This window comes from Neolamprologus brichardi, chromosome 1 (assembly GCF_056152115.1).
Source record: "Neolamprologus brichardi isolate AB-2024 chromosome 1, ASM5615211v1, whole genome shotgun sequence".
Taxonomy (NCBI): domain Eukaryota; kingdom Metazoa; phylum Chordata; class Actinopteri; order Cichliformes; family Cichlidae; genus Neolamprologus; species Neolamprologus brichardi.
The window spans coordinates 35,259,230-35,270,837 of NC_142104.1; the positions used below are offsets into that span (position 1 = coordinate 35,259,230).

Sequence of the window (11,608 nt, forward strand, 5' to 3'; positions counted from 1 at the left end):
CACTATGTTTTATTATCTTTAGTATTCGATGCATATGCAGTTCAGTTAGAGCCAAGCAGACGGGACGCAGGAGCAGAACTGACATCTTGCTTTAGTCCACACTGTGCTGCTGCTCTGGCAGACTATATCTCTGGTCCAGGATACTCACCCCTTACGAAATCCATTATTGTATTTAAGCTACATAGGTGAGTTACTGTACTGTCATTACTGTTTTTGTGTCCGCTCTACGTCCAGCAATGCCACTGATCTTGGTGCTATCTCACATTTCATTTTAATTACACGTTTTTTTAAAAAGCAGATGTTGGGACTGCACATTACAGCATACTGAGCGACCAAAGACTAATGAATCTGCACGTGTCTTCATATTTTTTACATTGTGTTCTGTTTTTGTTATGACCACTTGTATGTTTATTAATCCATTCCATGTTGAAACGCATAACAGCCAACAGTTCTGTACAGCTATGTAAACTTCCAATAAACACTGATATGACAGATGCTTTGTTTAATTAATAACAAAACATGAAATATCCAATCAAAATTCCAAGAATTAAGATTCTGCAAAAAAAAAAAGTGCCAAAAAGTGGCTAAAGACAATCCACAGAAAGATCTGGATGATCTACTCTAAGCTACGGTCATGTACCAGAACATTAGACAATCCTCAGGTCCTTATCAGGTCTTAAATGAGATAAACACAACTTTATGAACAATGACCAAAGGTTATGTATTACACGTTACTTTGACTCCTTAAGTCCAGATGTGTGTACCTATGTTTGTAGTTCATAGATCCAACAACAGGAGTCGATGCTCTTTCAATGTAACATATTTACCAACCATAGAAGAAGACGGGGCATCAAGTACATCCGGGTAATATTATAGTCCCTTATGAATGCAGGTCATAGGAGTTTGGTAAGAACACTCTGAGGAGAGTGTGTGATGTTTCGTTCACCCTGACAGCTACAGTTCACGCTACAGTTCACAGCTACAGTAAGCACACCCACGCGTGCTTTATAGTAACAGTGTAGCCTCCGACCTGTGGAAAAGAATGCTTCTGTCAGTGAGTAGCTAGCCTCAGCTAGCCTCAGTTAGCAACACTGTTTACACCCAGAGTAGCCGAGCGTAAATCTGGAAGGTCGGGATGAAAGCAATTTCTAAACACCGAGAGCGAAACCTAAATATTTTACTGTCACGTGGAGCTTTTTAATTTTTAATATTGCTACATTGGAATAAGTTTCCAAGTTAGCTGGCTAACTGAGAGCAGTCCTGCTTGATTAACTGGACACTGAATGATGGACACAGTGTCCATCTTTACGGTGTCCACGTCTCTGCTGTATCTGGGGTATTGTTGTATCTCCATTTGTCAGGATTATTATTTTTAATGTACTTTGAACTACTTTAGCCCAGCTCTCTTTTCCCCAGGCCGCCAAACCTACACAAAACCTCACAAGCTAGCCAGTGTCCTTTCTGATCCAGGCCGGTGTTGTGCCAAAACATGATTGCTCGTATTTAAAAAGTTTTATAAATAACTTGTTGGTCTGTAATATGTGAAACAAATGTCAAATGTATCCCTCATGAATGATATCAAGTCATCTTGAGGCACAAACAACATTCATGTCACAAGGTAGAAGCTGCAGTCGGTTTTTGGCAGTGACTTTTATATATCCTTCATTTTTCCAGTTAAAAAAACCATCTTGTTGACATTAAAAATGTCTTTTTTTCAGAGTAATCTGTTCACTGAAGTCTATTAACCAACATACATAAAGATATTACACATAAAAAACACACAGAAACATTTGAAATCAGTTTTTGGCACAACGCTGGTGTTGGCATTACTAATACTTGTTCTGTACAGATGCTTCGTCTGTCTGTTACTGCTGTTGGGGAATCATCTCTATAAAAGCTTCACAACATTATATTAATACGCCTGTGCTTTCCCCTGCTGACACACACTTAGCCCAGATGTTCTCACATCTGCAGTCCACACATAGAGTCCGTTTTTATTTTTATAAAAAGTAAAAAATATCTTTTGTTATTAGGAGCAAGTATCATGGTTGTTACAAATTGATAGAACTTATGCCCCTTTTTTTCTCTAAGCTTACAAAACAGACAAATAAACAACATCAAAAGAAAGAAAGAGAAAAAAAAACACCCACTATGGGCCCCAGTCCCCCGACTGCCAGAAAAAAAGAAAGTTTATATTTTCCCAAGGTATGTAAGTAAAGGATGCCAGATTAATTCAAAGTCTTTTACATTATCATTCATGGTGTAGCTTATTTTTTCAAGATGAAGAGTATTTGTAAGTTCTGTAAGCCACGTCTTTAATACAGGAGTCTCTTTGCCTTTCCAAAGCTGCAGGATCAGTTTCTTTGCAACAATCAATGCATATGACATAAACCTTTTTTGAGAGTGTTGTAAATTTTGTGTTTCTTTGGAGATCCCAAAGATAATTACTATCGGATTTGGCTCAATCTTACTCTTAAAAATATTAGACAAGTAGGTAAAGATGTCACACCAAAAACCCTGAAGCCTTGGACAAAGTGCAAAACAATGTAACAGATTTCCATAATGTATCATACATTTTTCACAGAGGGGGCCATTTTTATTTTTACCAACAGCTGTTTAACCAGGAAGGGATGCCACCTTTAGCTGGAGCCGAGTTGGTCCACACTCCATTGCAGCTGTATCGATACCTGCTCAGGTGCTGCAGGCAGTTACCGTCCACAGCAATGCAACAACACTATCGACATGCCATAAGACAGGTGAGGTCATCTCATGCATCCAAGTGAAACTGTGACGGTAACTTTAATACCTTTTGGACTCTTGTGTGACGAGACTAACTGAGCTACGTCACATCCGACACAGAGAAACGGTTTTAAACAGCTCATTGAGAATCAAGATCTGTGCTCATGAAGTATCCATATAATCCTGCACACAGTGAGGAAAACGATGAAAACTGTCTCAATGCAGAGTTAGTGAGCCGTCTTTATTAAGCACCAGTTCACAGCAACAGTTATTTTAGGGACCTGGCATTAATAAAGAGAGAACAGTCACATGATCACAGGGTGACAGTGGGGAGGAAGAACTTCACTTTAACAGGAAGAGACCCACCCAGCCTGGTGTGTTTTTGGGATAATTCAGTAATCTTTGTATTACTGTAGAGCAGGCGTCCCCAATCCCAGTCCACGAGGGCCGGTGTCCTGCAGGTTTTAGATCTCACCCTGGGTCAACAACATACCAACATACCTGAATCACATGATTAGTTCATTACCAGGCTTCTGGAGAACTTCAGGACATGTTGAGGAGAACATTTATCCATTTAAATCAGCTGTGATGGATCAAGGACACATCTAAGGCTACGTTCACACTGCAGGCGAAAGCGCATCATATCCAATCATGCTATGACAGTGTGAACGGCACAAATCCGATATTTTCAAATCTGATCTGGGTCACTTTCATATGTGGTCCTGAATCTGATACATATCTGATGTTTCAGAAAGCTGCTGTTTGATGGTCATATCGCATTAAATCCATCTTTTACGTCACTGACACAAGACAGATGCCAATTATCAGCGCCGGAGAAGACATCGCGAACGCTTCCTGGCCATCCGGTGAAACTGTTGGGAACAACGTTGGAGAAACGTGAACATTTTATTTGTTCTGTATAATCTGCAGATTCTGACAGAAATCTGCAACTATCCTTTGAAGCAGCGCTCCTCTAAAACAGCAATAAGGATCATTATTAGGTTATTTACATTATTATGTAAATAACAAAATAACTTAAAGCAAATATTGGGAAACGTGAAGTCTGAAGTCTTTATATTAAGACCATCAGTCAAACAATACTGTTGCTCTGGGTCTAAACAGAGCGCGTTGTGTGTGACGTCTTGTTTTGTGCATGCGGCCGCTTTGAGCGTTCACACTAGAGCGCGTTTGCTGTCGCATTTTATTTGTAGTGTGAACGAGCAGACAAAAAAATCAGATTTGATCAAAAAATCGGAATTGAGCATCAAGACCTGCAGAGTGAACGTAGCCTAAAACCTGCAGGGACACCGGCCCTCGAGGCCTGGGATTGGGGACCTCTGCTGTAGAGTCTTGATCTTACAATATAAAGTGCCTTGAGGAGAGGAGCGCTTTATAAATAAAACTGCATTTATGGCCGTGTGATGAAATATATCAAATGACAAAGCCGATTGTTTCATATTATACTCTACAGTTTATTTTGTATTGTGCGAAATACACCGATAACCGCGATACCTTTTCACTGCCGCTTTAGATGACAGTAGTCACCACGGCAACACAGAAGGACCATACAAAACAAATCGAGGGGCTCGTTGCTAGACGAGGGGTTACCTGTGTAACCATGGGGCAGAAAACTGTGCTGACCCGGCCCCCCCCACAGACACCCACACCACAGACGTCTGACACCACCTAAGCAAGAATGAGAAGCACAAAGATAAATATACAGATATGGTTTTGTTCACTGATCAAAACACACAACACGTGACTGTGTGGGGTTTATTTATAATCATGTTTATTTAACTTTTTATTATTTCAATGAAGTAAAAAACCAGCAGGACTTTCAATGTGTTGGTTTAATAAACTATTCACTGGATTCACAGAAAATACCAATATTGTGATGATATGGTTATGGGGATGAGAAATGACTTGTGTCAGGAGATTTGGGTGATGCTGAATACAATTCATCTTTTGTTGACTGTACTGAAAACACCAGTCAGAGTCCACACTGAACCCTTTACACACGTGTGTTGTGTATTTTCAGTCAACAGACTTAAAGACAAATGTGACCATTTTTAAACAGATAATAATATAAAATGGAGAAAAGCAACAAAGTATCTTAAAAATAACTCGTGCACATTTCTACAAACGGTTGTTGCAGTGACGTGAACGCTGCCTTCATCACTAACCTTATTTTCGGTTTCTGTTGTGATGTGATTGGCTGGCAGCAGCAGTAGAACAGCTGAATCCTGTGAAGGCAACCTCCCGACCTTTGACCTTTGTGCTGGACTATTGATTTGTATTATCAGATAGTGCTGACATGTTTATGGTCACCATAACAACCAATAACTGTGACTCATGCACCATTAATGTATCATCATCATCATTACTGCTGAAAGTAGTTTCTGCCAAGACCATGAAGTCTTTGTTTGCTGTTTGTTTCCAGGGTTACAACAGCCACTCAGACGAAGACGACCGTGAGAGGATACAGATGATCATCCAGAGAGCGATTGCAGATGCTGACTGGATTCTGGATAAAGTAAGGATAAAGGAAAGAAGACCTCCGAGGTCTTACACACACTAAAGCGTAATGTTCATGTCGTTTGTCGTTCACAGTATACCAAGAAGAAGTGACAGCGTGTCCACGGCGGTGCCTTTTGCAGGGCTGTCCTGGAGTCACACTGGTGAAGGTGCCGTCCCGTCTGCGAGTGCTCAGGGTGTTTTTTTGAAAGATGACCAATGACTCGCTGTAAATACTGTTCTCAAACTGTGCCATTAAATGTGCAATCATGAACTTAGTTGGTTTGTTCCTTGGAGCAAAAGTCGAACAGGAGATGGAAACTATTCAGCGAACTACGAAGAGTTCATGGTTTCATGCTTTATATACATATCAGTATCCTCTACAGCCTGTGTCTGAACGATGAACACACAGTAGTTGGTCCAGTGTTGTCTGAGCATGGCGCCAGCAGCGACTGCCACCTTAATGCACGTTTAAAACTTTAAATATGTTTACAGCCTACGAAAAAAGGTGCTAACGTTCGTACCAGAACTGTGAGAAATGCTACAGTGCTTGTTTTTGTTTGTTTTTCCTTTACTGCCGTAGGTTCCTCAGGCTGCGTATGTAATGATGTAGAAGCAGAACTGAAGGGGACGACATACGACCTACAAGCGTTCTAGATTATCTTCCACGCTGAAGAAGAAGAAGGAGAACATGGGAGATGGCAGCACGTACAGCTGCTACCGTATCGCTGCCCGTACGTGTTAATAGTAAAAGTCTGGTATGGAAGTTCTTTACATTCTTGTCCTGAAACACACTTTACTGCTTTGTTTGAGACAGCTAGCATCACATCAGCTGTTCCTTACTCGAGCTGGGCAGTCAAAACACTGGGAATCTCTGATCCACGTAATCTTTCCTGTGTTGGTTATTTCAGTTTTTTAAATTCTGTGTTGTCACGTGACTCTGTGGCTTCTGCAGCATCATGGAGAAAAACAAACAAATCAACACATCGAGCTGTGTGCACAAATCTCACATCTGTTTGGACACGTTTGACTTTAGTAAAGACGACTTCAAACAAAAGGGAGAAAAACATTTCATCATCCAACAACAACACTACAAATCTGTTGCAACGCCTGGAGGACAATCGTGTCACCAATTAAAAATATCCCACCTTTAACAGTTCGCATGTTTACAGTACGACCTGACTGCGTGGGGTTATGGTGTGGTGTGTGTCGAGATTTGAAGTGAAAAATGAATCTAGTTTGGAAAAAGGCTGGAACGTGACAAAACGTGGGACAAGTGAAGAGCTGTTAATACGGACCTGTTGCACCGTGTGTGTTTATAAAATAATTATTCAGTAGTTGCAATAAAGATAAAATGTTTAGTTCAGTGCTACGGTCAGTGTGCTGCACACAGTGGTGACGGACACGTTTGAAGAAGCAGACCGTGTAATATAATGTATCACTATTGATGGTGTCAACAACAAAATCAAAGTTAATCACCTGAAAGAAAATCATTCAAACTTTAGCTGTCAGGCTGCCCTGTCACACTTCCTGGGTCAGATCCTAAAGGCCTGTTTCAGCAGATTTGCAGGTCAATGTCTAGTCGGTGGTTGGACGAATAGAAAAGCTGCTCTCATGTTGCATCAGTGGAGGGCGTCCGATCCAGGACTGCAGGGGAAGAGAAGATATTTCTCTTTTCTTTTAGTAAATGAGGATCAAGTGTTGCTATTTAAGTACTGAAAGAAGAAAACGAACTGACTCGAGATCAGATTTCAGCCAGTTTGTCACAACCAGGAAGGAGTTTAGGTGACTCCATCCTGGACCTACAGTATATAAAAGCACACGTGAACTCTGCAGTTTTAGGCTTGTGACATGCTTTGAATGTTCTTCCCTATGTGAGGTAAAACGGTGCCAGAATATTTGCATATCACGTCATCTTTATTAACACAATACTTAATTGCACATTGTTAAACTTTGCTCACACATCTCTTCTACAGCTTGGAGGCAAAGGTGATACTTTTGTGCAACACACAGTATTCAAGTATAACCATTTTTCTCAAACGAATGCTGGATAACAAGGATACACATACAAGAAAACAATGAGAATGTTTCTTCTGTACTGGCTTCACCAACCAATGGAATAAAACAAAAACATCCTGATTTCATTTCTCTTGAACTGAAACGTATTTGCAGCTACGTGCACATGCAGTATTAATCTCCATCGATACAAAAAGTAATAAAACTAGATATACAGACTAAAGTATAAATAGTATAAATAGGTTCTCTTTGTATAAATAGCTCCGTCGTCTTCAGTGTTGGTGTGACATGTCGAGACACTTGATGCCAGCAGAGATGAGCACGTGAAGCTGCACTGTAAATGCACAGCTGCTGTCCACAGTGGGAAACAGCAGGCGGTCAGTTCACACACAGCACGTCAGAGGAGGAGGCGTCCGTGACGTCAGAGTTTTGGGACTGCTTCGGAAAAGGAGCTGCAGCGGAGTAGGTCTCTGAAAATGGGATAGGCACTGAGGAAAGTCGCAGGTCGTTTGGTCTCGGGAGTTCTTACTTCTGGAGAATAAACTGGTCGATGAACTCGTTCTGCTCTGACTCCACTTTGGACAAAGCTTCGTACTCTATACGATATCTGTGACAGGGACACAACAGAAAACAGCAGACAGGCATAAGAAAGGGATACCTGACCATCCTTTACTTACGCCTAGCACACACACATCTGCTAGCATGTGTACGGAAATGTTTCTACCCTGCACAGAAAATATATATGTTCTCCACACAAGGCATTTATTTAGGCACACACAAGTACTATTATAATTTTTTTAGGAGTGTTACAATTAAACAAACATTGGAATACAATATAAATGCAATAATGTATAACTGTGACAATAACAACAACATGGAGCGTGCTGGTCGGATGAAAGCTGGAAAGTGTATGCTAAATGTGTTTTTTTCCTATTGTGTTTCACATCCTGTAAACAAACTAAGGTTTTGGAGAATTGTCACATCCCTGATTATACACATGGGACACCACAGCCTACTGTCCTGCACAGATGAGTGTTTTTACCCACTCTTTTTGTTCCTATATTACCTTTCAAGCTGCATCTTCTTCTCTGCTATGAGAGCCTGGAGCTGCTGCTGCTGGGCCTCTCTTTGCTTTGCTACAGACGTCAGCAGGTTTCTGGCTCCGATGGCCTGAAGGAGAATAACACAGAACAGTATGACCACTTTTACCTGGTAAAAGTCTTATTCTCATGATCACATATCATACAGACACACTCAGATGTTATAAAGCTTTAGTACACGAGCACTACAACTTCTTTTGCAAGTCTTCAAATATCGAGCTCACCTTCATCTTTTCTGTCTCTGCTTCTTTTGCCAGTTCATCCACGAGCTCAATCAGACCTCCCACTATCTTCTGAAACTGGCCAATTTCTGTAAAGAAGAACACGTGTCTGTACATGCAGGACCTGCTAATGTTAGGAGAGCAGGTTACACTAAATGTGGTCTGTGCTTACTGTCCACAAACTCTTTGCACTCTTCTTTGAGCTCTGAAGTCTGCTGGCTGACATCAGGCTCCAACACTCGCAGCTTGTTGAGTTCATCAAAATAAAAGCCTGCCTCAGCTAACGGGTCTGTAGCCATGGCCACGGGGCCTGCCACAAAGGAGACAGAAAGAGTGATAGAGGAAGACGAAGAAGTTAAACACGTATAAAACATATAGCTTTGATATCAGCATCCAGAACAAGTCCTTTAACTGCTACTGTAGTTAGCAGGCTTTCCAGCCCCATATAAACTCTTACAGTACAGATGACTTCATCTGGCCCTCATTTACTAACACTGTGTTTGCATCGGGTTTCTTCAGCTTCCTCCCACAGAGACATGCAGTTAGTGGGGTTAGGTTAACTGAATCAGAATTGCCCATAGATGTGACTGTGAGTGCAAAGGACTGTCTGTCTCTCTGTATTAGCCCTGTGACAGATCAGTGACAACAACAATATAATAATATTATTATATATTATATACATACGTTATAAAATAATTAGAATAATACTAAAATAATATTGTCTTTTTGTTCATTATTTGCAGTTTTCCAAAACATCAAAAGTCACAAAATAGATCAAACTACAGGTAAAGAAACCAACAAACTAAACTGGAAGGTCTCATGAGGTCACTGTGACGTCTATAGTGCCACAGCACTATGTGTTGAGCCCCGTGTTGTGGTTGTTTCTGCTGCTGCTGATTGAAGGTTTCTGGGAGTTTAGTGTCATCATGTTTTTTCTACTGGCTAACAATTAAAGATATCGCTGCAGGGAAGCCCTCAGTTAGCCATGGTCACATGACGTCAGTGTTTCCAACCAGACGTCGGAGCCTTGTTTTTGACCGTATGTCTGGACGTCCAGTCACGTTTAGCCACTAACGGTAACATATGGTCCGTTCATGCAAAATGAACTTTTCGTTGAACTGTGGTCTTCAGTGACAGGCAGGTTCGAAACGAACATTTTACAAGCAGCTTTGTTCACGTCAAATTATCATTAAATAAACACGTACACATAACTACAGGCTTCCCCAGTGCAAGTCATCAGAATCACATTAACATCGGATACAATGGAAACTAACCTGAACTTATTTGAATGTACAAAAACGTTATAAACAGTCTGAGTAAGTAAAACAAAAGAAAGCTGTAGTATTACTCACTATTTCTTGCCAGTCGAAATCACTAACTGTGACCCAGGCTAACACTGTTAGCTAGCTTGCTAAAATTAGTTAGCTAATTCAAATAGCTAGTTAGCTAAGCTGCTCACTAACGCTAGTTGGACGCAACACATTAGCCCCGTTAAAGCTAATAGGACAACACGGTTTCATTAACCCCTAACATGATTTAAAAACGCTTGTACGTGTGATTTTACCTCTTCTAACCGCAGTCACAGATGGTTCTCTGTTGTTTGACTATGTGGCAGAGTAACAACCAACCAAAGCTCCTCCTCATCTTCTCGCTGCCAGGGAAACCAAACGCTCCTCCCTGTGTTTGTGTGCGTGTGTGTGCGTTTGTTTCCGTAACCTGGCTCATCCAGAGCCCTATAATATGAAGGCACTTCTGTATTTTTATAAAAGGTGCTTCCTACAGTCACAACAAAGAGTTAAAACTGAAAAACCAAGGTAAGACCTGTGGGAGGCGTGATAGCTGAATGAAATGGAACGGGACTGGCGTGTACACGAACATTCCAATCCAATGAAGGCAGTTTGTCTTGCAATACCTATTACTGACGGACGAGGGCAGCATTGTGCTTTGGCCAGCGTAAACTCTAGTGATGGGATTTCCGGCTCGTTTTAGAGAACCGGTTCTTTCGGCTCGTCCCAATAAAAAGAGCCGGCTCTTTCGGCTCCCAACCGGCCTTTCATGTTGTTTTGTTGCTTTAATTAATTTATTATTAACAACAATATAAAATTATGCAAAAACACGTGGTTTTATTTATATATGTTTATATATAAATATATACAGTGGCCCCTAGAGACAAAGCACGTACAAACTCGTGTTATTGAACTTCCAAAACAGAGCTACCTAGATCACTTAAATTACACAGTTAAATGCATATGTGTATTGTTTGTGTATTTATACAGAAGCACTCATATATATTCAAATAATTTAAAATATGTTAATTTACCTGTTACTACCACACACTAAATCCGGTCGTTTGTACTTCCTGCCTTGTGTAGCCACTAGGTAACAAAAGCTCAACACTGCGCCCTAGCATCCTGGAGCACTTCTGTTCTTTTTTATACGTGTTTTGGAGTTTGTACGTGCTTCGGGGTTTGTACGTGCTATGGAGTTTTTATGTGTTTTGGAGTTTGTACATGCTTCAGAGTTCGTACATGTTTTGGAGTCCGTACATGCTTTGTCTCCGGGGGTCACCGTAAATATACTTTTATTTATTTACTCCACATAAAATGTAATAAATAAAACATATAATACAAAAAAATCCATTTACATTTCAACTTTTAACTATTTAAATTTTCAGCTTTTTCCTTTTAAACAAAATTAAAGTGAAACAACACAAAACACTACAAACCACAAACAATTAAATATAAATATGAAAAAAATATGAAAACAAAAAGAAGATGCACATTCTCTGTCATATGGACCTGCATGAATAAACTTTCTGAATCCTTTATCATCTGCAACTGAAAATAGTTGTGGATGATTACTATACCTTTCTAATGTGATGTTGTTGTCCCTGGCTCTTTCTCTCTCTCTCCCTCCCGCTCTGTTCCAGTGTAACTACCACCCCTCCCCCCTCTGCCCAGCGCAAAGCACAAGGCTGTGTGTGGAGTGAAGCAGAAAAGGGGTGAGAGAGAGAGAGGG

The 11,608-nt window shown here is 40.7% G+C and overlaps 2 protein-coding genes across 6 annotated transcripts; one reads left to right on the top strand and one right to left on the bottom strand.

Moving 5' to 3' along the window:
- Positions 1 to 866: 866 nt before the first annotated feature.
- lyrm9 (LYR motif containing 9) lies at positions 867 to 5,531 on the top strand. Of its 4 annotated transcripts, none has more exons than XM_087841375.1 (4): positions 867 to 1,054; positions 2,613 to 2,756; positions 5,180 to 5,272; positions 5,350 to 5,531. In XM_087841375.1, exons 1-4 carry the CDS (start codon positions 1,043 to 1,045, stop codon positions 5,365 to 5,367), a joined length of 267 nt encoding a protein of 88 aa, XP_087697501.1. In that variant the 5' UTR covers positions 867 to 1,042; the 3' UTR covers positions 5,368 to 5,531. The 4 variants fall into 4 exon arrangements, with proteins under 4 accessions (XP_087697501.1, XP_087697509.1, XP_087697494.1 ...); XM_087841383.1 differs by having other exon boundaries at positions 867 to 984; XM_087841368.1 differs by having other exon boundaries at positions 878 to 906.
- A 1,620-nt stretch (positions 5,532 to 7,151) lies between these two features.
- On the bottom strand, positions 7,152 to 10,449 carry ift20 (intraflagellar transport 20 homolog (Chlamydomonas)). 2 transcript variants are annotated; one of them, XM_006799313.3, is made up of 5 exons: positions 10,155 to 10,449; positions 8,763 to 8,900; positions 8,594 to 8,679; positions 8,336 to 8,439; positions 7,152 to 7,876 (listed from the first exon to the last, which is right to left on the bottom strand). In XM_006799313.3, exons 2-5 carry the CDS (start codon positions 8,887 to 8,889, stop codon positions 7,795 to 7,797), a joined length of 399 nt encoding a protein of 132 aa, XP_006799376.2. In that variant the 5' UTR covers positions 8,890 to 8,900; positions 10,155 to 10,449; the 3' UTR covers positions 7,152 to 7,794. The 2 variants fall into 2 exon arrangements, with proteins under 2 accessions (XP_006799376.2, XP_035767267.2); XM_035911374.2 differs by lacking the exon at positions 10,155 to 10,449 and adding an exon at positions 9,943 to 10,130.
- Positions 10,450 to 11,608: the final 1,159 nt, after the last annotated feature.

Bases quoted from the DNA above. Each gene is read 5' to 3' on its own strand.
- lyrm9 (XM_087841362.1), top strand. From the start codon at position 2,152: ATGGGCCCCAGTCCCCCGACTGCCAGAAAAAAAGAAAGTTTATATTTT. The intron at 2,206-2,612 runs GTATGTAAGTAA...TTTTACCAACAG, and splicing joins AAAGTTTATATTTTCCCAAG to CTGTTTAACCAGGAAGGGAT. The intron at 2,757-5,179 runs GTGAGGTCATCT...GTTTGTTTCCAG, and splicing joins ATCGACATGCCATAAGACAG to GGTTACAACAGCCACTCAGA.
- ift20 (XM_006799313.3), bottom strand. From the start codon at position 8,889: ATGGCTACAGACCCGTTAGCTGAGGCAGGCTTTTATTTTGATGAACTC. The intron at 8,680-8,762 runs GTAAGCACAGAC...TCTTCTTTACAG, and splicing joins GTGCAAAGAGTTTGTGGACA to AAATTGGCCAGTTTCAGAAG. The intron at 7,877-8,335 runs GTAATATAGGAA...TCCCTGTCACAG, and splicing joins AAGAAGATGCAGCTTGAAAG to ATATCGTATAGAGTACGAAG.